This window comes from Orbicella faveolata, unplaced genomic scaffold, assembly GCF_042242905.1.
Source record: "Orbicella faveolata isolate gen_17 unplaced genomic scaffold, um_ofav_v1 contig_47, whole genome shotgun sequence".
In the NCBI taxonomy this organism is placed as follows: domain Eukaryota; kingdom Metazoa; phylum Cnidaria; class Anthozoa; order Scleractinia; family Merulinidae; genus Orbicella; species Orbicella faveolata.
This window is the reverse complement of record NW_028301577.1, coordinates 2,389,944-2,416,966: the sequence shown is the minus strand read 5'-3', so window position 1 is coordinate 2,416,966 and position 27,023 is coordinate 2,389,944. Positions and strand designations below refer to the sequence as shown.

Below are 27,023 nucleotides of genomic sequence, written 5' to 3'. Positions count from 1 at the left end.
ATCATCAAGGCCGGAATATTTGTTAACTCGTATCAATATAAGGAGTGTTGAAATAAATCAATACCGTGGACTTTGCTTAGACTCGTACATGAAATAATATCCATCAGTTGTTTCTCGGTGAATTTGGCGTTTTAATACACTTGCGTAATACAATGTAAGCGTAATGAAGTTCACCGTGCACAAGCAACAGGCTAATAATGTCCCTCCATAATCTCTATAGCATGTCTCGTGTCTCACTAATTCCAGTTTATCACTAAACAGTTTTTGCTTCTTTTCGGTGGTTCTGATATTTGCTGATATTTGCTGATATATACCGTTAAATTTAAAGAACAAGTCAGTTATATTCAGAGAGTGGCCGAAAAGTTCCAAAAGCCGAATACTGGTGTACGTAAAGATCACTCCGCGCATCCATGTTACCGGTTAAATAACCAAAATACTATAGTGTCTGTTGGTGAAACCAAACTGATAACTTGGTATTTGTGCCGAACATTAATATTAGAGCGCTTCTGTCGAAAGTAATTCGCATTTTCTTTGCTTTGCATTCGGCTAGTTTACTACGCTTTGTGATTAGTTTAAGAATCTTCCGCCACTTTTTCATCCAATCAGGCTTAGCAGAACTAAAACCAATCTCGACAAATCATAAACGTTATACCGCGGTTTGTGACAGCTACTTGCATTTGGTTCGAGCTGTGATTGGTCAGAGTGATAACTTTCTTTTGGGTGTTTTGACACTCAGTCGAAAATCGCTCTTCGTCCGTCCGATTATTCTGATTTTTCTGTCGATGATTTGTTCGCTCGGCTTCGTCTGTTAGTTCGTTCTTTCGTTCGTTCGCTCGTCCGTTCATTTCCTCATTCGTTCGTCCTTTCGTTCCATGACTAGTTCCCGATCGTATACTGAAAGCGTGCATACGTGCGTGCCATTGTATCTTTTTTCGTTCGTTCGTTTGTGTGTACATTTGTGCATTTGTGCATTTGTGCGTTCTTTCGTTGGTTCGTTTACTGCTTCCCTGTTCAACTGAAAATACTTCCACTAAAAGTGGTGTCCACAGGTTTTATTCTACAGTCGTCAATTGTCGTCGTTCTTGCACTGTTCTTGAAAACTCCGGACAACTACTATCCTCGCCGCTAGGACTAACAAAACTTACCGCTAGGCTAGGACTAACAAAACTCACCGTTGGCTAGGTTACCCGTAAAACGTAGTCCACAACAAAGCAGGACAGATTACAACTGATTATTACTTCTTGAAAATTCTAACCCTCTGTTTAAGAAATAACAATAATGGTAAATTCCACCGGACGAGTGGCCTATTGTTCTTAAGCGACATTTCTATTGAAATTCCTTTGGTTTAGATTTTAACTAGCTTGCTACTTAACTTGTTGTTATGACGCAATGCCGCGATGTCTCATGGGAATATTTCGACTGCCCATGCCAATTCGTAAATTTTTCTCGGAGTGTAAAGAGTTTGAACACCAAGTCCTGTAGCTATTATCTCGTGAGATTGAATCGCACTCCGCTGTCGATCACGAGAGAGATGAGGAATTACTTTCTCCGCAAACTTTGCAATGGTAGTCTCACTATAGAATAGAACACACGTTTTCTGGTTCTACCTCCTTGTAAGAGGTTTTTTTTCTTCTTAAATAAATTATACGCTTTGCGTCTTCCTTCTCAAAAACTTCAGGATCGAGATCGACAATTGTCCATTCACCAATCGCTGAAAAGAACACAGGACTTTCGCAAATTCCTGCAGCGTTTTGAACTGGTTTTCGGCAGACTTCCGCGCTTCGTGAACGTGTAGGTCTTTTGTCTTCTGTTTCCTTGTCTCCAAAATAGCAGGTCGGTTTTCGTTTCTTGTACCTTGCCCCATCCGATTTCGTTCTTTTCCAAAAGCGTAGTTGGAGGCTCACGAATTTTGAATCTCCATTACTAATGGAAGCACTAGAATTGTTTTGTTCAAGAGGAATCAAGTGTTGTTTGGTTGCAGTGTTTGTTAAGCTTGAATCCGATTGTTTATTGTCCATTTCTGTATCCTGTACTCCTAAGTTGGCTTCAGTTATAAAGTGATTAGTGATACCTTCTGCAGTATTTAGATCCTCAGGGGATTCTTTCGTTTTAATATCGTCTTTCGTCATCTGGTTGTTCGAGATCCCACACTGGTTTCGAGTCATTACAGCACTACAACGAAACGGAAAGAAAAAAGAAATTTTTCAACAAGCTGCTTATGAATAAATCATGTGTAACTAATTAACCGTGTACAAAAGGGAATTAGGCAAAAGTTCAAAACGATTTTTTAAACAATACAAATCTTTGCTTTATATAGTTTTATTTATAATGGTAATAGGACTGAGTGGAGTCCAATTCGGTCTGTAATCATACGAGTGATTGACAAAATCGGACGACCGCGAAGCGGGAGTCCGATTTGTTAATCACGAGTATGATTACAGACTGAATTGGACGACACGAATGCTGAAAAACACAGCAGTTTACTCAACAAAGTGCACCGCAACAGCTCGCGCAAAATGACGCATACTGTCCAATTACAAGCATGACGCGTACACTGTCCAATTAATGCTCAAATCGGGCTGCCGATAGCCAATCATGTTCGAGAATTTTGTTATAGTTTTGATTAATTTCAAAATGCAACTTTTGTATATTTCATTAGATGATAAGAACAATGATCAACAATAAATGAAATGACTTTTTCCCTAAAGTAATTTAAAGTACCAACGTTGGTAGTCCTGTTTCTCCGCAAGAAATGTCCTTATGAAATGCCTGTGTAAGTTTCCAACGATGGCCTGGATGGGGTTTGACTAATAGGCGAGAATTCGTCAAAATGTTCACTGTCAGCTGAGATGTTACGCTTTTTTTTTTAACTGATAATGGATCTCCGAGATGTGCCAAGTTTCCTCACAGCTTAGCAATGGGCTGAAATTTTAACTGATAGCTGAGATTACAGTACCCATCATCCTGACAGTCTCAAACGGATGTTTTCTCAAATTTGTTTGACGAGATTGTCGGCAATTATTTTAGGATTCATGACGTCTTTTCACGTTATCAATCACCTAAATCTCTAACCTACTCTAAAATCAAACGAGGAAATACAAACTCGATATAGGTCAGTGACGAAATGTTCCGATAGTGCAGACTTCTGAACTTATACTTTTGAAAATTATGAAGCGACTAGAAATTTACCTCCTTTTCTAGTAAAGAAAGGTGTCGGGAATATTGTATCAGAATAAGACAAAATTTTAAAATAGGGATCGCTAGCTGAATTTCTGCCGTATACCGCTGGCCAGGCAATCGCGTGATCTCCCAAGTAAGTGACTCCGCGCTCGGAGAATGAGAACAAATGATTCTAAGAAGTTAAAATGTTTATTAAAATGCTGCACTGAAATCGGCGATGAGGAGTGTCGGAAAATAGTCTAGGTTATTGTACAAGGAAACACAGAGATTTCTTTCTTTCCACCAATTCTCAATTGGGTAAATGTCGCGAAAGCGGTTTGCGTGACGTGAAACAGTCAGTTTACATTAGCAACCCAATGGAAAGCAGGATTACTTCAATTACGAAAAAGGAAGGGAATTCTCATCGCTTTACTATGAACAGCTAAAACTTTGCTCTTCAAATATAATTAGTTCTGTTCAGGTCCGATCTATGAACCGAGAAAAATCAGATCAAATGCATGTGTTGTTCCCAGACATGCATTGTTGCCCAGAAGACAAAATCATGTTTTGTCGTGATGTTTCAATTAGTCTGGCAGCTGCTGAAGCTTTAAAATTTGCGACGTTTCGTGTGCACAATTTTGAAGTAAGTCAGGCCACATGACATATGGGTATTTAAAGGTTCTGTTGTTAATGTAAGGTTGCAGCCTACGGTCAAAAGACGAATTAGAAAGTTATCCCACCTTTTCTCGCGGGTTTTCCTGGGGCAGTATCTCGGTACTTGAAGGCAGCGCTTTCTTTCCGCTTAATGTTTCGATCCGAATCTATTCATAATGGCATCTATTTCGCTTTCAAATCACTACTGACACTTTTCTTTACTTAATCGTTACTCATCAGTAAAATGCAACCAATTTGAAAAATATATATTATGACTTGTTCGCTTCTTCGTGGCAGTCTCGTGACCGGACGATGTGTTTCGCCGTTTACAGTGGTCATGATAAACACGAGATCCTGGTACGCTGTAAGATTCTGTAAGCTATCCTTACAGCGGCAAAAGCTAAATAATTTGCCGAGTCGGCACTGCACTTACCTTTTCTTTCGCTTAGCTCTCGCTGAGTTGTATTTGACGAACACTTATTCAGTTTCCACGAGGCACTGAGTTCCCCAGAAAGAGGAAATGAACTTTGGCTAGAGGAGGGTCGTGTAGTCGACGAAATTATTACGTCACAAATATCTGCTAGCAAACATGTGTCGCAATTGGCTGATCTTTTGCGGAAAATATCTTCAACATGTACTTACTTACAGTTTTTATTAAATCAGGTTTTTCAAGGAATTTCAAAAGAAATACTGGATCCTCGCGTGTATAAATGTAAGCTTACATTTGGACAACTTTGCTAGTTATTCACCCTTTATGAATTCCTTTCTTGTTGTCGAGTCCCACAGTGACCCTGTCTGAAGCGTTACTGACTTTCCTGTGTGTTCATTGAACAAACCGATATCGTAAGCGAAACTGACTGCGTGACTGAATGCACGCTTATTTCTTATGCTCTTATGATCAGAAATTTATATGAAGTTCTGTAAACGTCTGTCATTATGGACTTTGAAATTTGATCGAAAACATTAAAAACTATTGCTTTTTTCCGTTGAAAAGTTACAATATTAAAAGTCTTTAAAAACCTCCTCGGGTACTTGACGCTTCTGCAGCTGAAACCTGCGTAGCGGGCGTATAAAGGGGATGGGGTGGAGGAGGAGAAGAGATTTCGAGGACATTTCGGGGAAGGGATTTTTTCTTCCCCGAATTCTCTTCCTTCTCCCCCACCCCCCTCCCCTTTATACGCCTGCTACGCAGGCTACTGCGGCTGTAAACCACGTGGGTCGATTTTTCACACCACCCACCGTTAAAACGAAATCGGTCAAATGGCATACACACACAGAAGCACCCAAACGACAGAAAAACGGTTTAAGACTTGATGTAGCTTTCCAAAGAATAAACGGAGATAATGTTTGATCCATAAGGAGATAATTTTCGAATTCCATACAAACTCTTATGGTACCATTTGGTTACTTGTCCCTTCCAGTCTAAGAATAAAATTTCAGAAAAATTAAGCATTTTAGGTTGCATGAGCTATTCCGTAATGGAGAACTGAACTCACTTGTCTCTGTCTTTCTTGCCGAGCAGAAAAAGTCCGATATGTATGTTAGCCAATATTCGCTGTTTGGCGCGCCTCTTGTGGGCGTAACTCGTGCAGAAGGTCCTCTCTTCTACACAGAAGCTCAAAAGGTTTTTTTTTTTCGAGTGGGGAGAATCCGCTAAACAATATGAGTGCAGGTCCAAGGTTATCGATCCACTCGACTTTGCGCCTGCACTCACCTCACACAGCGACTCTATAACTAACGTTTCGAACCTCTGCAGAGGGGCAGAGGGTCCTGCGGAGAAAGCAGAATTTCAGCTTTCACCGCAAGTTCTGCATAGCGATGATCAAGACGAACTGAACGCTCAGAAATTGGTTTATTGGTAAGACTACATCCTCTTCTCATACACAATTCCCTTTTCTTTAAAGTTTCACGAGTCGTTTATTTTGCACCAACAATGTTTCCTACTTGTGCATGGGGCCACTTGTGGTATTATTCGATCAAAGCTTACGTTTTACGATTGACGTGTTGCATAGCTCATATTTTTAAACGAAATGTGTCACTTTTGTGCCCATTTTGGTTACTTTTTGGCCTTTTGCAGATCAGATTTCTTCGTCCACTCTTCAGTGCCAATGCCTTTCTAAAGACAAATGCGTCAGTTTTTTCAGTCCATTTTTTTTTTTGAATCCACGGATATATTTTGACAATGTCAATCAACCAAACAATCCCCGTCAGTTTTGTAGTTAGTCGCTTTCCCTGTTAGGTCTTCCGGAGATGGGTACAATGTTACTTTCAAGAAATTTTTACTTTTATAATATAGAATATCCATCATAATAAGACTGTGATTAAAGTCAGACAGTGCGTACAATTTTTGTTGAGAGATATTTACAGTAATGATCAATAAGTCAAGGTTCAGGTGGTCAGTCTGTCATGTGCAACTTATAATCTATATGACTTGTTGTATATTTATTTCTTTATTCATTACAATTCAATATCTTTATTACAATTTAATGCTAAGAAAAGTCAAAACAGGAAACGAAAACATACAAGATAAAAGGCCATTTAGATAACCTGTACAAGAAGGAGTTGTATTGAAGCAAGAGACTAATAGCAATTGATGGACTAAGACTGTTACCTGATCTATGATCAAATTCTCCCCAACATCATTGGTTATTGGACACTGACTAGAGAACAACATTTTTCAATGTTTGCCAAAATGGCAACTGTTTCTGAATAAAGTGTGGGAACAACAATTTTTTTACTTACAGTTGTATTTTTAATACATATATCACCTTCGTCATTTAACACACTGTTTAATATACAGTGAAACACATATTAAGCGGACACCCTTGGAAAACTCACCAGTATCTAATATACAGGTTCTAATATATTTTGCAATAAGAGATAATCATTAACCCTTTTGTAACACAGTGTAAGATCAAAGACTGCTCATACCACAATGATCCACAATGTCCAGTCAGTCAGTGCATCAATCTGGAATATCTACTCAATAGCTTTAAAACAGTATTGCTGAACAATGTTAAAGGAGTCTGAGCTGAGCTTTGAGAAGTAAAAAGCCCTTGAAGTGTCTCCCTATAATTTGCAGGTTTTGTGCAACAAAATGACTTAATATTGGTTTCTGTGCCCGGTTAACAGAGATGTTCACTGCCTTATTTTAAAGTGCATGTGGGAAGGAAATTTAGGGACTCAAGCTGGTGTCCATGTAATAGAGGGTGTCCACTTAATATGGGGTCCACTTAATACAGGTTTCACTGTATGTAACTAACAGGATCCAGACAGTGTCTCTCTAGGGTAAATGGCCAGTCCCACAAGATTTGTTTATTATAACTAGAGATTTGTTACATCAGTACAGTTTACTATGCTAGGGTTGTTCTGTGTTGATTATTTACATACTGCTTTACTAAGTTTTATATGTTTCATCAAATGACTGAAAAAAAATCAATTTGAAAATAACATCCCTGGAAATGTTTGAGCTCTAAAGAGTATAAAGAAAGAACAAAGAATAGTAACAACTGATTCTCAGAGTTAAAAAAAAGTCATTAATATCAACATCATACTCAAGGCTATAATAAATTTGAAAATTATAGAGGTGATGAATTTCAAACTGTTTGAGACCTGCCAAGATGCTGCGATTTTGGTTTGAAAATCCAAGACCAACACTTACAGTACAACCACTCTAACCAATTTTCTACAAATGTGATGAATATAAATCGTCAAGGTTAACAATAGTTTTCCAACAAATTATCCATATAATGAAGCTGTACATTACAAAGGCAACAGATTTGTGGTCGTTTCGATTAGTAACTATTTTAAAACTTTTACATAATGTAAATTACTAGTGGCCAATTTGCAAAGAATTTGCTTAGTTGCACTGTAACATTAGACTCACAGACAAATACTAGACACAAAAAAGCAAGACACAGTTTCAAGTTGAATCAAAAGTTGCAAAACCACAAAGGTACCTTTGAAACCTATAATTCTGATGGACCAATCAGAACACTATAAATAAGACCAGCTTAGGACAGTTAATGCATGTCTGCATCACTGGACGATACACATCACTTACATGCATTGTCCTTGAATGCTAATGGTCCCCTCTTTCATCTAAAATAAATCCTTAGCTGCTATGCTTTTATCCAGTACACTACATCATCAATGGCTATCATTCCTCAAAGTTATGTTGCAGTTATGGTGAAACAATTTGATATAAGCAATTTGGGTCGTCCAATTTTTCTTCTGTAATAAAAAGGCCTGGGTTAAAAAAGTCTTACTCAAACCTTGCAGTCATCTGATTTTTTGCTTATCAATCATGATTACAGACTAATTTGAATTTCACTTGGTCCAATATCCATTATGTATGTACTAAACTGTTTCTCTTGCTAACTATTCAATCTGACATATAAAACAGAGATATTTTTATTGTATTTTACCAAATGTAAATAAACCAAAACTCTTCATTTACGTAATTCCTTGTCATAACTTATGGGGCTTTGTAAGCCAAACAACAAAAACCAATACCTTATTATTCAATCAGCAAAACGTTTTTTAAACGATCTCCACTGTTTACATGACTGTGCAACATACTTGATCATTTCCGTACACTGAACTCAAAATAAGCAAGTTTTCTTTCACTTCATGGGTGGATTTGTTTACGTCTACAAAGATCCATTCTTCATAAACCTTGTTCATATCTGCTGAAACCTCTGTTGATTGTTCCTTCGAAGATTCAGACATACCCTCTATATCTTGCTCTGTAATAACAACTGCTTCATCTCTTCCAAAGCCAAACTCAAATTCGTCACTATCACTTTCCAATTTTATAGGAGTCGTTTCCTCTGTAACTTGCTTTATGTCAATATCAATGCGATCTTCAACTGGATTATCATCGACTTTAAGTTCGATGTGTTCGATTGTTTGTGTCTCTACTCCACTATCTGCCATTCTGCTCAGAACATGCAACTTATGCTACAAGCACAAACTCAAAACACTCGATCCTGTTACGCCCTGTCTGGTGTCTTTGACTCTTTGGGAGTGAAAATTGTGCCTTCGGTTTCTGTTGCAAGAACCCTTGCAAATAATTTCTTTTCGATTTATAACTGCTCAGAAGCTCTTCTGTACGTATTCAAACACGAACTTTGCTCTTTTAAAACTGACTTGCGACGCCATGTTTGCATGCTTCCGAAGCAGACAATTCTGCCTCGTTTTGAAGTATCAACGACCTGACTGGAAAAAGCTCGTGACAGTCACGTCAGAACATCCGTGACAATCATCGCATAATCACTGATGACCGTCACGACTGTTTCACAGGCTATATACTATGAGTCCAACCTTTGTCATTGTAGTGGAGGCGTTACTAATGGGACCTAAGATAGCTAACAGAGAGTTTGAAGCACGAAACTCTCCTCGAAGCGTACAGTTTTCAACTCGAACTCAGTCTCTCCCTCATGCGAGTGACGTAGTTGCCTCGTCACTCGGTACTCACGACTGTCACAGTTTTTATCTGTCAAACATAGGGTTATGGGCTAAGAAAATATCCAGACACGACTAGCTCAGACATATGGCTCTAGAAGTCTCGACGAGCGCAGCTGGATTGTTTGCCATTCCATGCAAGTAATTTCCACTGAGAAATTTCGGTTAGGAATTTGGCTATCGATCCCCCCAAAAACCCGTCATTTCCTTGAAGCACGAAATTCCATGTTGTCGTGCGTCTGTTCAGTAATAGATCACAGATGACATCAATATAGGGCACACGAGGCGATAGTCGTGTGTGTCACTGATGTTCTTACCGCATTTTGACGTCTTCTATGATCTATTACTAAACAGACGCACGCCAAAATGGAATCTCATGATGTCCCTTTCCCTACAAGGGAAATAGGGCCCTTAAAATGGAATCAACTTGTTTTATATTATTTATTTCTTAAACGAAACAAATCAAAGAGCTCTGAGAGCCTGTTTCTCAATACAAAGGCCTTTGCCTGATTCAATTCTTACTGATGTAATTCATTTGAAATTCATAAACTGAAACGAAATGTATTCCAGCTATGTGCTGTTGACAGGCGTTGTTGCGCTTCGTCAGCGAAGAGCTTGAAACAAGTAGCGCAGTGCTTAAAGAAATGTTAATGACGTCATCTATGCGTCTGTCCTCCAATACATTATATGTAAGGGTTAATCAAAATGCGAGAATTATTCGACATATTGTATAATTAACGATACAGTAGTTTTTCATCGATCGGAACGGCCCAACGGGAAAATGGGACTATCTTTTTTCCCGTTACTCCATGAAATTTTCCAGTGGACTAAAAGAGTAACATCTGATCAGCTTTATTGCATTTCAACCAGATCTTCCAGATATTTTTATGTTAAGAGGTGTCCCCCTTTAAGGTGGCTGTATCTCCTACAGAAGTGGTCTAGAGTACCTAAAGCAGTTGTCACTCCGAAGTTTTATTGGTGAATGTAAGGGGGAGGGAGAGGGGAAGGGGACGTATTCTGCTGATGGGTAAATTCCCCTATCTTCTTGACGACCAACTTATTTTCACGCGGCCGATGTAACCACCATTATTTCCCAGAAGGCTTCCCCGTTGCGCAGACGCAACAGTTGTTGCAGAAATATATTTTATCTGCAACGCAAGAAATGTTCTCCCATCTCTGCGTTAAGGAAATAAAATTCATTTAGAGGAGCGGGAGGGGTGGGGAGGGGGGGGGGAGGTTCCGAGAATGTTACACAGCTATCGGCTACCAGCAAATGTCGCAAAAACGTTGATTACAGAATTTTAATAGCAAATGTTAAGTATAAACTCATGCTAAACCTAGTCATCTTCAAACACCAACACGAAGATATGCAACTAAGTTTTGAATTAAAAGTGAGGGTGATTCAATCGTCTCTGTGACACTTTTCACATTGTAATTGAGCTCTAAATATACAAGAAAAAGAACTGAATGTCTCACACTGTTCAGTTGTTTTTCCTCGCTACATTATAGAACATTTGCCGCCTCGTCCACACATGCATTTCACAGTCTTTTCGTCAAGTGTATCTACACTCCTTGAAATTTCACGCCGTTCATTCTTTAATGCTTGCTCTGACCTCAAGTCAACGTCTTCAAACTCCGCCTCCTCCAAACTGACGGCTTCTTCAACTGAAGGCACCTCTGTCCGTTTTAATGTCAAGGGTTTTTCAACAACCTTATTTTCGAATACAAGAGCGGACAGTTCAGGTTTGAATGAGGATTTCACGACATCATCATGCACGCTGTCTCGCGACTCCATGCTCTCATTTGATTTCCGAGTGGCGTAGAAATCTTTTCCCAGCGACGACTCAATGAGAAATTTCGGCTTGTCGCTCTTCAATTTTGATTTCGCCGATTTTGAAGCTTCTTTAGGTTTCTTCTCGCTTTCAAAGGGAGCTGTCCCATATTTGTCCTTTTTGATGTCCTTTTTGGGCTGCTCTTTGTGCGTACTGTTCTCTGATTCCTTAGGTGTTTGCTTTTCAAGTTCTTTTTCAACTTCTTTCACAGATTCCGCCACAAATTCTTTCTCGGGTTCTTCTGAATCAGGGCTTACAATTTTTCGCTGCCGACTGCGCGACCGCCTGGCCTGCTGGGCGTATTCACCCAACGTATCAATTGCAGGCCCTTCGCTCTTTGGTGCTTCTTTCTCGACTTTTTCTTCCTTCTCATTTTCAACCACCTTTTCGGTTGGAATGGCAATTTTAAGGTCTGGTACGTTATTCTTGCCTTCTGATTTCTTGGCCTTCTCTTCCTGGACTTCAGCTATTTTCCTTGTCTCTGCAATGCCATTCTCCTTCACTTCCTTCGAATCAACTTTAATTTCGCTGATGGCGTTATCTACCTTCTCTTCCTTCACCTCTAATTTTGTCGGCAGCTCATTTTCGCTTTTGGTTGGTTTTAGCACGATGTCATCAATATTCACCATTTCTTTAAAGTTTCTGTTGTCATCTTTCACAGTAGAAACCTCTTCCAGTTCTGGCTGGTTTTCTTTGTTAATGTCAGGAGCATAACTTTTCAAAACTTCGCTGATCAAGTCCTCGGCTTCTTTTGAGTCCAACATGTGTAGTTCTTTCTCGTGCTCTTTCTCTTCTTCTTCTTCAATTTCTTTTTCTTGGCGCAGAAACTCTTCCTCGTCGTCGTCGTCGAAATCTTCCGCCGGTACTGATACCTCAATGGGTTCATCCCGCAGAAGCTGTTCCATTTTCTTAGCCTCGGTGAAAATGTATTTATCTAAGGGCGATTCTGAAGAGAAATTCTCGCGAATCGGTGTGCTTGGAGGAGTGGCAGGTTCCTCCTGACTTGGTGAGTCTTGATCGATAGAGGGTCGCTTCCCACCTAGCGTTGGTATACCAGTTCTAGGTTTGGAAGCAGTTTGCTCGTTTCCGTTTGGCTTAGAAATCGCCGTCTGCTTGGGAAGCGAAGGAATTTTGCTCTTAGTCTCCACAGGCGAGGAAGCCACTGGTGATCCTGTCGCTACAGTCTCTTTTTCTGTACTTGAAATTTTTCGTGTCGATTTTTCGCCAGCATACCCAGGAATCCTGCTTTCCCCCGGCTTTGGTATCCCACTTGCCTTCGAAGCGACTGGTAACGAGCTCGGCGGAGACTTGGTGGAGACTTTAGGTTCTGGAATCTTGGACCCTCCAGGAACAGGAACCTTTGACTCAGGGGTCCTATTTGGGGGCGTAGAAGGAAACGTTGGAATGCGTGACACGTTTGCTGGTGGTCCGCCTGGTTCTGAAGATTTGGACCCTCCAGGGCTGGGTTGCTTTGATTCCGGTGTTTTAATTGATGATGGTGACTTTGTAAATGACGGGATCCTGCTGACACCCATTGGGATGCCAGTTTCTTGCGGAGGTGAAGACACACCTGGGATCTTACTCTTGGTAGCATCACTTGGACTACGAATTACCGAAGAATGTGTTTGTCCTTCTCCGTTCAGTGCCGGGTGTTCTTCGTTGCGGCTGTCTTTTCGTGCTACAGACGGAATTTTCGACTTGGGAATGCCAGTCTTGGAGAAAGATGGGATTTTGCTCGCTTGTTTAACTGGTTCATGTCCATTTGGCACACTTGCAGCGGTAGGATCTTTGTTTTCTTTCGCTGAGTCAGGTCTGTTTTGTGACAGTGCTGCAGATGAAGGAATCTTGCTTGCCGCCTTGTCCTTCTGTGAGGCGCTGTCTTTCCGGCCGGCTGTGGGCAACTGAGACTTCTGGGCGACTTCTTGAGCCTTGTCGCCTTTAGTTGAAGATGGAATCCTACTCTTGGGAGGAGTACGTTCTTCGCTGTTGTTTCTCTTCGTGAGAGAAGGAATACGAGAAACGTGCGAGTCTGTTTTTCCAGCACTTGCTGGCGATCGAACAAGAGACGGAATCTTCGACATCTCGCTGCTACTCCCTGAACGAGATCGACTGCCTTCAATTGAACTCTTTGACGGTGATTTACTCAACGGACTTAAAGTTAAACTTCTGTTACTTGACGACCTACTTATGTCGCCTTCTAAATTTTCATTACTCACAGTAGGTGAGTTAGTTCTTAGTTGGCCTCTTGGTCGAACAATGTCACTTTTTTCCCGTCTTACACTTGGCGGTGCGCGACGTTTGGTGACGTCACTGTGTTCACGCCGAAGACCAGCTGGCGATTGAGAGCGTGGGCTTACTAAACTATTGTCCTGCTTAAGACTAGAAGAAGAGACTGACCGAGCGGGACTCGGGATAGCAGTTCTATTAGATGGCGATCGCGTACGACGAGGTCTGACGATATCACTCTTCTCACGGCGCAGGTTTCCGTTTTTCAACGTATCCTGGGCCGGCTGGCTTGATTGAGAGGGTCTGGACGGAGTAGCTGTTTTTTTAGGCGCTGAAAAACTGGCGCTTCTTCTAGGCCGGACTGACTGCTTGTCTTGAGCAGCGTCTTGTTTGTAAGAACCTTGATTTGATGCCCTGCCAACGGGTTTTACAATGCGCGCTTTACTTGCGGTTTGCGAACCGTTATTGACTTGAATAAACAGCGGATACCTGTTGGAGAAATCGTTTGGATCTTGCGACTGTTCGGGTAATGAACAGATGCTATCGGCGACTGTGTCGGCGCAATCACTCCCTTTTGATCCAGAACACAGTATCGAAGTGGAAACAGTTTTTCCGTTACAAGTTACGCCGTTCAAATGATTTTCACTCTCACTTTCACTGCGTTTCCTCACTTGGCTAAAATCTCCTGACTTCCGCCTTGGATTGGATCTTTTTCTGAGCGCTACATCACTATTACTCCTTTTGACCTTCTTGGGTTCAGGGACTCTTTTGGGTGGGGCTGGTCTGAACTGGGGCTTAGTCTCTGCCGGATATAGTCCGAAACTTGGGCTGGCCCCAAAGATGGCAGAAGCGTTACGTCCTTGCCTTGATGGATCTGGAAGACTAGGAGTAAAAACAAGAACAATTAGTTTTGTCTGGAAGGAAACCGCTAAATGCAGTCGAAGGTCAAGAGCTAGTCGAGAACTAAATCGTGACTCCGAGAATTAACCGAGGCCATTGCACTCATCAACAACATTTTTTTAGTCTGCGAGCACTATCACGTTTGTCCAGGTCATGCACCCGAGCGACCAAGCCGCAAGAGCGCGTCGGCTTCGTTCGCCGACTCGTTTACCTAACCGTGAACCTGCTCACAGGTCAACGTTTTTACGGACGTGATTTTTTGTAATACTCTTTAGAAATCATGCTGTTTTCAGAGAGAATATAATAAGGCTATAAAAGTGTTCGACGGCTACAACTACGGCACTTGTTAGTTCGATATACTTAGGGAAGAGAATTTTAACTAACCAAGAGTTATGTCATAGCTAATCCCTTCAACTTCATGTATACATTATGACCTCAGAAAAGCGCGGGAAAAACCCGGCAGCTAAGTCTCGATTGGTGTAGGTTTTGTATTTGATTAGTAAAGAATGAAATTTGTCTTTGATTGGTCGAGAGCATGTTAAACGAGCTGTTGCAGCCAATAGCTGAGCCCAGCCATTGTAAGCCTAAAATCAAATGCAAAAATGTTATTGGTTTTCGATTTTTGATAATTCCTTTTGAAATATTTTCAGATTCAAATGTTATCATGTGAAAACCTGCTAAGGGTCTGGTGAGTCACCGTGAAACTGAAAAAAATTCGAGCGAAGAGTTTTGTTTGTTGTTTCAGTGGCTTTACGGTGCAAACAAACACTGCAAAGCTGTGGTACGTGTTCATACCAATAAATTATGCAAGGTAACAAGCGAAATCAAGCAATTGATGAACAATGAAAAGCACTCAAGCTGTTAAACATGCCAATACTTTCTGATCCATTCTAAAAAACATTTTTTAACAATTACTTCAAAAGACAATGGTAGCGTTTAATCAGCTGAGGAAGTTCAATTCTCCTACATAAATTGCTACTGCACTAAGCAGACATAACTTCACGAAAGAAGAAGACAAAGTTCTTAAAGAATTTCGCTAATTGGAGCTCCCACAGGGACAGATTTTAATCGATTTGAGGCCGAACTGAATTGGAAACACGTGGAAAAATACCTCAATTAGATTAACAATGGATCCATGTTGAGTGGAAGCAAAACACGAGAACAAAACCAAACTGCAGGAACAAAGAGCTCGGGCAGTGAAAACAATGGCGTACAGACAACTCTCCAATGAACGTTGATCAAAGCTTCTGAAGTAACCAAACAAGTAAATTAAACCGTGATATCTTTGAATGAGAACGCATTTGTAGATTTGCATACGCGTGTTATTTCAAATTGGCTTGGAAACAAAAGCTCTGGCGGTTAAAATCGATCCCGCCCTCAAAATAGCGCGTGTGAAGACATTATGCACAAAAAAGAAGCCAAACCTCGGTAGTATTTGTAAATAACCAGTGCATATAATTTTCAAACAGTCTATCTTTCGTAAAAGACGTCAATTTTTTATGATAATTTCGATAGGAATAATGACATCCTAATGTATATTTGTCGTTTTTGGAACTCAAGCGGATCCATAACTTTGACAGAGCTAACAATCCAAATTCAACAAAGGCTTTCAGATTGAAATTACTTTGTCTATTGTCGAGTTTATTCGCTGCGAATATAGTAAAATTTATCTGAAATCAAAACATCTTAACACGAAATACACTATATTCCAGAAAAGTCGACGACACGGTCCCATATTGCTAATTTCTGGTCAAAATGGGTCGTGCAAGAGACTTATCTCAAATTTTTGGACAACAAAGAAATTGAAACTTCCTTCAGTATCTGCAACAAAGCTAAATGCGAGAAAACTGTTGCCTTCTACCACAAAAAATTCTGAATAGCAAGTTCTATGGGCAAAGCGGAAAATGTAAATAGTCAGTTCTTAAACCGCAAATTAAAGCAATGTGTTCATGTCTCTTTAATAAACCTTTAACAATACGATTTAAGAACTTAGGTAATTTCTTATATTGCACAAAAGGAGGTGAGGGTGAATTTTGACCGTGCTTCCAAGTAGTCATGAGATTTATGCATGAAGTTTCTCGCGTATGAAAATTACACGAACACGGACTGCTTTCATTCTCTGCGTGAAATACAGAATTTTTAAACATTTTGTTCTCGATAATATTCTGACGCTTTAGGGAGTTAGGCTAAAAGTATCTCTTGTTTTGAAAATAAACAGATCTTAGGGAGCAATCTAGGAATACACGTGAAGATTTCAGGACAACTAAATAATATGACACAGTTCGATTGTATAATGGGCAGATGTCGAGAAAATTGCCTTTTAGATTGAGCAAGAATTGAAAACGTCAGTTCGTTGCCCAAAATCTTCGAGTCGGCACTTGACAGTTCGACGTACGGTATTCGATTGTGTAGTCATGTCTAATGTTGACTTCTTTCGAAACGAAAATCGCTGACATGAAATTATAAAAAGGTACCATATGTACAGAATATGGTCCATATTCACTTCACCGGATGTCTAGCTCTATGTGTCTTGAAAATGCACCGGCTTACAATTTTATGACGCGTTTTTATCGACATACACACAAACAGAAACTTCAGTATTTTGCGACGTGAAATGTCGATATTGATTGACTTTCATGTTTCGTTCGTACAAATGGAAAGCGTTAGAAGATATTTAATTTTACTTACGGCTGTGCCAATTTTTCCCAGAAGGAAGACATGTTCCATATGGCTGCGACAAGATCGTTCGGAGAACACTGACAGCGATGCAGTAGTGGCTTCTTTCATCAAATTATCTTTCCCTACTTCAGTCGATGTAGTCTGTATAAACTTCAAAGAAGTTGCGCCAATAAAAACAATCTTTGTCGTGGTGAACTCGCCTCTCTCTTGGCCATACCGTCGTTACCGCAATCGACACACGGAAGCCCCAGTCTACATTATTGTTGTTAAAGACACAAATTTTCCGAAAGCGCGCACAAATCTCATTTGAATTTCCTTCAATCCACCCTTATGGTTGTCTGTCGAACTTTTCTAAAAATACGGATGACTGAATGCAAATAATCAAAGAGAAAAACTTATTTACATTCATCAACAACTGACTCGCTGTATGCACGCCTGGTAACTTGTCAGGACCTATCAAAAGCCAACGTACAACAATACCAATATTTTTTGACCATTTGGGTGCGACCGACCGTGGTATTACATTATTAATGGACGCGAAAAATTCGGCAAGGAGGCTCGACAACTGCAGCGACATTTTCATAGCTAATCGTTTCTTGGGGGCAAATTGTCGTTCGCTTTCAGTTTTCGCAATAAAATAAATCTTTGAACTTTATGGTTGTTTTCTCAGAGAAAGAACGTTCTGTGTACAAAGCATTTGAGACCTTTTATTCCAGCATCTGTCTGACAATAAATGTGACAGGTATTAGATTTGATATACGCATAATCGAAAGTAAAGCTGAGGTAACGTTTTTAACCTGCTGTCATAAAATTATACTTTCGCAATTTATCCGGGTACGCGAAAATTTCGCTTTCGTCGGTCTTTCTAAGGGTTTGATGTTCACGTACAAGGTATCTACGCCTAAGGGATTTTCAGACGCCTTCATTTGCATGAAGAGACATGAAAACATTAGTTACATATCCAAAATGGGTTAAACTGGCGTAGCGCCGTCGCTTTTGTTTAGGTGAACTCCGTAAAGGACGTTTCGTTGCCTGAAGGCCAAAAGCGCAAACCGTTTCAATGTAATTTCTAGTGCGTTTTAACTGCTTTACCGGGTTACTGGACACATTGTTAATTATAGCTCACCATTTTCACGTTAGACCCCTTCTAAAGAGCCTTTGTGCTCGTTTAAAGATTGTTTATAAGCCTAGGCAGTCTATCTGGCAACCACACCGCTAAGCGTCGACCATATTTAGTTTTTTGTAACGCACGTTCGGCGGAAATGATTCAGTCTCTCGATTGCTTTCTGAGAACGACATACGAAGTAAATCGCTCAAGATCCAAAACAAAAGAAAGCGTGCTTTATACGTCACATAAAACACCTGAAAGAGACCTCCAGTATTGTGCCACTGTCCTGTATATCTTATTCGATAAATACAACCAAATATTTCAAGAACTATTGCCGTATTTCCGTTACGTACTGCGATCGTAAATTTCGGATGCGTTCGCAATCTTCCAATGGTTGAGTTTTAAATACGAGTAGATTTCATCTGCTCTCACACAAACATGAAGTTTAAATCGATTCTAGGTTTAATCAACGCAAAGAAAACTTCAGTTTGAATGAAGTTGAGAAGTTTATCCGCGTACCTCAAACTTACTGTGTCAAATAGAACGTATCACTTACCAATCTCTTTCTACGGAAGTAGCGATTGAGCTTCCAGATTTACAGTAGAAATTCGAAGTCGATCTTCTTCGCTTAGGTCAAGTCGTGAAAGACAGCGGGTTAATTGAAAACTTTCACTAGATGCATGCTGACAAAGGAGAGTTATGCAAATGAGAGGTTTGTGCGACAACTCTTACCAAACTTGATGGGCCTCGGAAAGGACGTCATCTAACGCTGTGAAAGAACCAATCAGCGAGCGACTTTCCAGTAGATTACATGACCAAACGAGTTTTTGTTTGTTAGTGTTTCAAGTACAGGAAGTTTGCCATTCAACTGCTTTTATATGCGATTGAAAATGTTTTTAATATTCAAGGTACAATATAACCATTCTACTATTGGTAGAATGCCATCATGCCTTTCTGCGAAGTTACTGACATAAAACTTGTTTTTAACACGTAAAATTAAGCTTGTTTTTAACACGTAAAATTGCGTGAAGTTTGTCACGTTTGCGACATAAATGCTTTTACTTTGTGGACACTTGTCTGAAATATTTCATTTTCTCTAGACCCCACTTGAGAATTCAACGGCTTAGTATAACGATCTGATAAGGTTTTTAACTGGTGTGATATTCTAAACACACTTATGACCTGCTTGACAATTCATACATTAAACACAATGGACCACATACACAATGGACCACAATGGAACACGTGACGTTTTAAATTGTTCACGATCAAATCTGCTGTTGTAAAATGTTTCCTGCTCTTTTGGCAACGCCAAATAAGTTTGAAGTTGCAACTGCGGCTATTATAAACCCGCAGGAAAACGTCTATTTACAGTCATAACAATGTTACATTTTTGGTTCGTATATATAACATGTGCAGATAACACGAAATGGTAGAGTGTACCTCTTCATTTATCACGCTTTACTTTACAGCGGCTAGTGATAACCAAGACAACAGTGCCAAGGAAAGAAAACGATAAATGACCAAAACGCAGGCCTAAGGTGACTCAGATTAAAATAAAATAAATTAAATTAAATTATTAAAAAAATCCACTAGTTTTAAAATAAGAAGCGTTCGCTTAAAAAAGCTGATTGAATTTTGCTGGTGCGCCACACCAGAACACATGCTCTGAAGTAACTATGACTTCTTGTTTCTCTGACAACATATTTCCGTTTGGAGCCTGCACAAAAACTATTGGTTCTCTACATTTTCCAAACTGATAACGTTTTGTTCGTGAGGAAAATAGTGCCATGGCAGATGTTATATAGGTTATCCGACCTCGTTCCGTTTTGCAGAAATTTAATTTTTCCATTAATTTTCTTGGATTGACCAGACAATAATAAACCGGGACTCTAAGAAGCTGACATGGCATTAAATAATATTACTGACTACCTCCAGGGAGGGGTCCCCACGGAAACCACTTAGATATTACTTTTTAAAAGTAAATAATGTCATTCTTGTCTAACATTGAAAAGGTCTAGGGGACCTTTTCCGCCACCTCCCATCTCTTCGTGATTTGAATAGGAAGGGGATAAAGCATCATAAAGGATTCCAACTTTTAAAGCTACTGTAGTTAAATATCATGGCTTATCTCATCCCTCATTCCACAAAACACAATTGCACAGCATGGAGCCTTGTTCCACGGATTATGCAATGGCAACACAACTGAAGTGCATGTTTACGTTCCAACGCTCGCTATAGAGACTATGGACATTTCGAACAAAACAAAAAAAAACATAAACAAACCAACAGGGGAGAACGCGGTATTTTTTAAGTGGCTTGTGATTGAACATGTCAGCAAAATATCAACCATAACAAGAATAAACAGAGTCCGAACTTGCTTATATAACTAACCAGCATATCTCACAGCTGATGTGATCAAATGGGCATAAAATTCAAAACACTGTTATCCTCGATAATTTATGTTCTGAATTTTGTAAGCTTATTCTAGAAATCTAGAAGCCCCCGTGCATTGCGTTTCCCGCGTGAAGGATGTGATGTAATGCCTATATTTGGTCCATAAAGTAATCCAGTGGTCTTAAAATTTCTGTAGATTGAATTGAACCACAATAAAGTGAATGTAATGGATCAGTTACATTGGGAAATTATGAAAATAGCAGGTTGTTTTGTTGTTCGGTAATCTTACGCGCGCTATTATCTCATTACACTTACAATTTGTATTTTGACCACAAATCCAATAAGACTTAGATCTTCAATTGTAAAATAAGGAAAATCGGAACGTTGACCTACACAACACAAAAAAATACGGTTCTTTGGACAAGAATAACAGAGAAATCCGAATAAAAATCGGTCGAAACGACGACAAGGCCAGCGATAAGATCTGAACGAATATTAGTTTTGAATAATTTAGTGATTCTGTGTTTGTAGTACACGAAATCAAACAAACCGCTTTCAAATATGACATTAAAATGACAGAACTTTAAGTAAGTTACAGTGCAAATGAAAGGTTAACGAGAAAAGAACTGAAATAGACACTAACCTCGGTTCTCTCTCCCCGAAAAACGCCAGCATTTCAGATCAGATGGTTCGACAAATATATAACTGCTGACCAAGATTACAGTGGCAGCGCGGTCAAAAGTCCTTAGAGTGTTTTCCGTCAAAGTAAATCACGATATTTGCATTGGAGGCAAACAGCACGGATCAAGAATGGATAAGAAATAACACATAAAGGTCGAGCTACGCTTTGACGCTATAAAAAGAATTGATCCACTGAAAACTGATATGTGGTGGCTGTATATCACTCGTCACGTCTACTTAATAGAGCTCACCTGATCACCACGATTAATATTCCACGTGTACGTAGAGTCATCGGTTTTATTTTAAATTTTCAAAGGATGTTTAAAATTAGCGTTGACATATTAGAATTTTTGTGTGCAAAAAAGCCTTGAACGTGACCGCGCTGAGTTGCAAAACCGAAGGAAATCCGGGAGTTGTCCGTGCCCGCCCAGAAAAACGGCTTATTTTCCATAATACAAATGATACAAACGTCCTTGTTTTTTGACCCCAGATACTCACGTTCCCGCGAAAAATCGAAAAGGGTAGGTGCATGGACGTTTAGGTGTATTGGCAGATCAGAGATATTTTCACGTAAAGGTACCATAATACAGTAAATACCGATGGATGGAGTCCACGATAAATTTTGGTGAGGAACAAAACGCATTACTCAATCATTTGCATGCTTTCAAAACTTCCACAATTATAAATTCCACTGACTTTGTAAGTTGTCGGACTCAGTACAGGAGTGTGTTAAGCCTATACGGGGTAGGAGAGGAAGGGGATATATTCCAGGCGGAGCCCTTTTAAGCTTCTACTCCCATCCCGGATGGACAACACTCTCTGCTCAGAACTGAAAACGCATGCTCCCAGCAGAGTAAGTAGCAAGCACAAGGCAAGAGATTCTTCACTTCTTCTCTGCATGACTCTTGACCACTTGACAGTTCACTTGCTGTTAAATAATCCGAGAGAGCAAAGTACGAATAAAGCAAAGAGTGACGGTCACGCGCACAATTTTAAGCGCTTTTGATTTAAACAGATCTTCTGATAACTTTCCTACTGAACGATCGAGCATCTTAGTGAAATAAATTTTTCATATTTTTTTCCAGTCTTTTTCCTTGCTTTGTGCTAAGTTTCTCCGAAGCTCTGACACTACTTCTCAGAGAAGTAAAACTCGCTGTTTAATTGTTCTGTTTATTATTTCTTCTTAGAAATCTTCCGTGAATAATTGCCTACAGACCTAATGCGTTCCATTGTTCTGAGAAGGATTATCGCAGGGGTCTGATCGGCTATAGGAAAATCCTATCCACTAACGACCCTGAAAGAGATAAAACTCTTTGAATTGATAGCTGCAATCCGCTTTTCTGATATTATCATTATTTGTAATTGACGTACATTTGATATGATAACAATGGGAAGGTTCGAAAGGCTAAGCTTTAGATAAGCATGGGAGCGAGGCTTAAGCCCTACATGCAGCTAATGGTATCTGAAGAGGTATCTTATCTGGTTAATTTTTCATTCAGGCTGACTGTCCTATGCAGACTATTTGATCAGCACAACAGAAAAACAACGACAACTCGACAGCTTTATTTTTTCATGAGCTACGCTCAAGTAAGGCTTCGATATGGTAAGATCACGAAATCTTGCTTACATTCCGATTGGCACCAGCGGTTACCAGCAGTATATAATGTTACAATAATCTTCTGGAAAATGCATACTGCATAGACTTTAAACGCACCAGCTGGGACTCTCCACTTCCTGCCCCTAGAGACCAAGAAAAGAGGGAACCTGGGACTCTCCACTTCTTCCTACCCCTAGAGACCGGGAAAAGAGAGAATCTGGGAACTAAGTTGGGTGCGGCCCAGTTCTCGATAAGGTCGTGATAAGACCCTAATAACACTTTGTCTTTATCATGCAAAACAATGGTCAATCTCCAGGCAAGAAAACAGTTTGTTCCTACGGAAGTTGATGAAAACTAATAAATTGTGTTGTCTTCAAACTTAAATATCGTAATCATTTGCATATTATTGTGATTTTTTTGAGAGTGATACAACCACTAAACTAAGTATTCACGATAGTTTCCCTTCGATTCAAACTTCGATCGGCAAACTGCTCACTGCCTTGTTAAATTATATACAACGTACAAATATTTTTTTCGGCGATTTTGCATTCAGTACATTTATAACTCAACTTTTGTTGTCACATCGTAAGTTCGATCCGTCCATGAGACTCGGAGAAGACAACACAGATAGCAGCAGGAAATGAGGTAACTGAGTTAACCTTTGGAATCACCGATTGTCATCATCACAATAAAATAAAATTTTCACCTGCCATGATGTGAAGAAAAGTCAAGATAAGGTTGGCACACTGCCGGAGAGATCGTAGAATCTTGTATTTATCACCGTCATCACTAAATTAATTTTTAAAAACACTGTTAATTGGGAAATTAAAACTACATGTAAACCGGATCATTCCAGTTTTTGACCAAGGAAATGTACTCGGATCTAACTGAAAAGCCTGAAATTAAATATGAATTGCATTTGATGAACGGCCCCAAGCGCAGCAAACTTCTGTAAGTCAGATGGTTCGCCCTCTAAAAAAATTAGAATATAGTCGTTGTCGAAGAATAATTCGCTAAAGAAAGAAAACTTTATTTTCCACCAAGCACGTTTCGGGATTTTCAGAGAGAAAGTCGATGATTTGAATGATTGAGCGTTAATTGAAACTTCTCTGAAAATTCATTCATAATTCATGCCATAACGCTCCTTTATTTTTGTTTCGATGCTTAGCAACAAAACATTTGATCTAAGTCGCCCCACAGATTCGTCAGAACTCTTCCCAGAAAATGAAAACAAAAATCAAAATTGCTCCGCCGGGAAACAAAAATCTATCAGCAACTTGATCTATCATGGCGAGGCAAGCGTACAACATTTTTCGGTCGAAGAGGAAGACAAGACGAACAAAGACGAAGAAAGCTTTCAATTCAAATATAAAGACTGAAAGATGCTATAAATTTATATAGGACGTGACTTTAAAAGAAAGCATGAGACAAAAAGACAAAGCAGTGAACTCTTAAGGGTATACTATTTCAACTCATCATGGCACAAATCATTCCTTAAAGATTGCCGGACTCCTTATTGTAATAAACTCGGACTTTAATCCCAGCAGTGCGGTCTCTTCGTAACATATCGCACATAAGGTCGCCTAATGATTTACGGAACGGCATATATAGCAGTTTTGAAATTTTCATAACTAAAAGGAAAAGCTCCAAACATGTTTTTCTCGGTTCAGCCCCCGGGGTTCAGCCACGACTAAACCAGCTGAAACGACGAGAGTGACTTAGCCTTATTTATTCAGGTTTTGGTTTGAAACGTTAGCCTTGGCCTGGGCGAATGTTTTGCATCTTCAATGATCTTGCAATTTTCAAATTACGGTTAGCTCTATTTAAAAGATTTGTTGTCTAAGTGGAAACCAGACTAAGATGAAGGGAGATACAATCTCGTTGACGTATCTGGCCTGAAAGCTTCATAATTTCTTCTCTAAGTGACCTTATCTCATACTACGAGAGTGGTTGAAATTATAAAAATGTCATTATTTGTTCCCAGTTATGAAGGGTCGATTGTTGCAAATTATCTTGTGCGCATCAATTTCCTAAACATAATTTAACTACCTAGCACATATTATACTTGAGGCTCTAGCTAATATAGGCAAACTTGACGGGGTTAGACTGTAAATTTTTCCTGGCTAGTGCAGTAGTGTAATGAAGAATTACAGCGAATTGATTGATTGCACTGATATATCGGTCCCACGCTTGGGGTGTGTGTGTTTGTACAGATGCCTACAATATTGGAATTTGGAACAAACTTGAGTAAGTCTCAGTTACAAAATGACAACTTTCGTCAAAAAAATCAAAATTTACTGGCTCCGATCAAGTAAATAAATGTTAAATAACAAAATGCAGTTTGAAAAACAACAGTAAAAACAAACAACAACGAGGAGAAAAAACAACTCAATAAATCAACTTCACTGATATTTTTTATACTCTTTCGTGCAATCTTTACTGAGCACATTGAAAATACAACATGGATACTAGTCATGCAGATCTAGAGCGAATTGAAAAATCTTACGTTGTCAACTTGTAATGTTTTAAATATGACTTTGTGGTATAATTGTTGCATACAACTGAAATGAAAACAGGGCAACATAAAATATGGAATTTTCTCCGTCGCTGATCTGCTGTAGTCGCTTCCAAACAGTGACTGAGAATAAAATCACCATTAAATCTGATTTATAGCAAATGAGGAATAAAATATTGCCAAGCAACATGCTCCGTACACAACTGTACGAACTTTGATCGACGAGATCAGATTTTTATAATTAATATTACAATTTCTGAAATATACAGACCGCCGACTTATGAAAAACAAATTACGCTGATTACTACGATGAACGCTAGGTCGAAAAAAATACTATAAAAACAGCCTCATGAGCTGCTCTAAGCTTAGGTGATGTCCTCAAACTCAAAATCGGCGTGTATGATGTTTATTGTGTTACGAGCTGGTAAAGCACGATTAATACACTGAAAAAATGGCTTCAATGAACGTCGATGTCGGTCTTTAAAAGCTTTTGGAGAACGCAAATATACGGAAAGATGTCTTCATCGAGTAAATACGCTTTGTCTGATTCTAAAAATCATTCTGATATAGTAATATAATTCTATCAGTACCGTTGTAAAGGAAGAAGAAAGAGTTAAAAATTCAAATGCTTCCAACACCTGCTTGATTTCGAATTTGTCATTCCCGCGAAAAAATACACTATAACACACGCCCAGCTTCAAACTCAGGTTGAGTTGAACAGAAGTTAGTCGTTTACTAAATATTATGCGAAAATTATGTCTACCTTACATGTACTTACAAAGAAGGATCTCTGTGGTCGGTCGGGTCTCGAGGCAGATCCAAAATTCTGTGAATGTAAGATAATATAAGATGTGAACAGCGCGACTTGCATCAAACAATGTGACACTCCCATCTACCAATGGTGATTTTACATTTGAATCAAGCCAATAAAACTCGTGTTTACCTCTTGCGTTCTCTAAGCCGTAAGCTTTCCATGCTGTTCGAGAAGCTTCGCGATTGTATGCCGACTCTTACTCGTCCTCTATGAAATCGTTGGTGTTTTCTGACGCGGCAAGGTTATTTTTCTTCGGTCATACCGGCTACGACGGAAAAAAAACACTCGATAATAAACTTAGATGACTTTCGGCAGCCAAACCCGGTGATCGGGACAGGTGACAGGAAAATCGCCGACAAAATTTATGCCAAATGTCTCGCAGCGTCCGCTCAATTTACAATAACTCTCCGATGTGATTGGACGGACGCTTGTAAGATTAATGCTTTATTGTATTTAAATGAAAAATCTAATGAAGAAATATGCGTCAGTTCGCGTTTGTTTTATTCGAAAGACGCGGTTTTACTTTAAGAACAAAGGAGAACATATTGTCGTTAATTATATATAAAAGTGATGTTTACATTACTTCAGGCAAATCTTTTTTAAGAACTGTAATTATTTTGGATTTGTTGTTTCAAATTGTAACCCTTTTATTGAGAGGCACAAGTTTGCGCAAAGCCCGGGGCGCAAAGACGATTTTATTAATGGAGGGTTTGTTTTGAGAATTTGGTGTTCGATCAAGACTGTATCCTCTACTTGATCAGATTTTCTTTATCCTCATCACCTGTTTGCTTATAATTTCTGGATCAGATTGTACTGAGAGATTTAATGTTGATCACTTTTGATGAACGTCTGTTAAACTGTTACTGCAACCCCAGGCGCGCTCCTTTGCTCGCTCGCTTGTTCGGTCTCTCCGCCTGGAAAAGGAAAAGAAAGGCTAGTCAATTCGCATCAAATTATCTCTTGAATTTATGTTAACAAGACAGCAAATGCGTTTT

At 39.4% G+C, this 27,023-nt stretch overlaps 3 protein-coding genes across 7 annotated transcripts; all 3 read right to left on the bottom strand.

Annotated features, from left to right (window-relative positions):
* Nucleotides 1-1,037: 1,037 nt before the first annotated feature.
* On the bottom strand, nt 1,038-4,352 carry LOC110043311 (uncharacterized). 2 transcript variants are annotated; one of them, XM_020748756.2, is made up of 2 exons: nt 4,247-4,352; nt 1,038-2,172 (listed from the first exon to the last, which is right to left on the bottom strand). In XM_020748756.2, the coding sequence occupies exon 2, from the start codon at nt 2,163-2,165 to the stop codon at nt 1,575-1,577; it is 591 nt and encodes a 196-aa protein (XP_020604415.2). In that variant the 5' UTR covers nt 2,166-2,172; nt 4,247-4,352; the 3' UTR covers nt 1,038-1,574. The 2 variants fall into 2 exon arrangements, with proteins under 2 accessions (XP_020604415.2, XP_089135873.1); XM_089279747.1 differs by lacking the exon at nt 4,247-4,352 and adding an exon at nt 3,900-4,136.
* Nucleotides 4,353-6,240: 1,888 nt separating this feature from the next.
* Nucleotides 6,241-9,031, bottom strand: LOC149096763 (uncharacterized). Its single transcript, XM_089280119.1, has one exon. It carries the CDS (start codon nt 8,749-8,751, stop codon nt 8,374-8,376), a length of 378 nt encoding a protein of 125 aa, XP_089136245.1. The 5' UTR covers nt 8,752-9,031; the 3' UTR covers nt 6,241-8,373.
* A 1,534-nt stretch (nt 9,032-10,565) lies between these two features.
* LOC110043302 (uncharacterized) lies at nt 10,566-26,257 on the bottom strand. Of its 4 annotated transcripts, none has more exons than XM_020748740.2 (3): nt 26,158-26,257; nt 25,993-26,040; nt 10,566-14,219 (listed from the first exon to the last, which is right to left on the bottom strand). In XM_020748740.2, the coding sequence occupies exons 1-3, from the start codon at nt 26,187-26,189 to the stop codon at nt 10,778-10,780; spliced, it is 3,522 nt and encodes a 1,173-aa protein (XP_020604399.2). In that variant the 5' UTR covers nt 26,190-26,257; the 3' UTR covers nt 10,566-10,777. The 4 variants fall into 4 exon arrangements, 3 of the variants coding, with proteins under 3 accessions (XP_020604399.2, XP_020604401.2, XP_020604400.2); XR_016204207.1 differs by lacking the exons at nt 25,993-26,040; nt 26,158-26,257 and adding exons at nt 18,581-18,793; nt 21,065-21,304 and having other exon boundaries at nt 13,989-14,219; XM_020748742.2 differs by lacking the exons at nt 25,993-26,040; nt 26,158-26,257 and adding an exon at nt 21,065-21,206.
* Between the last annotated feature and the right edge of the window lie 766 nt (nt 26,258-27,023).

What these genes read in the sequence shown, in the direction of transcription:
- LOC110043302 (XM_020748740.2), bottom strand. Translation starts at nt 26,189, where the DNA reads ATGGAAAGCTTACGGCTTAGAGAACGCAAGAG. An exon ending in CGGCTTAGAGAACGCAAGAG is followed by an intron (nt 26,041 to 26,157) that starts GTAAACACGAGT and finishes TTACATTCACAG; the next exon opens with AATTTTGGATCTGCCTCGAG. An exon ending in GACCACAGAGATCCTTCTTT is followed by an intron (nt 14,220 to 25,992) that starts GTAAGTACATGT and finishes TTTTACTCCTAG; the next exon opens with TCTTCCAGATCCATCAAGGC.
- LOC149096763 (XM_089280119.1), bottom strand. Translation starts at nt 8,751, where the DNA reads ATGGCAGATAGTGGAGTAGAGACACAAACAATCGAACACATCGAACTT.
- LOC110043311 (XM_020748756.2), bottom strand. Translation starts at nt 2,165, where the DNA reads ATGACTCGAAACCAGTGTGGGATCTCGAACAACCAGATGACGAAAGAC.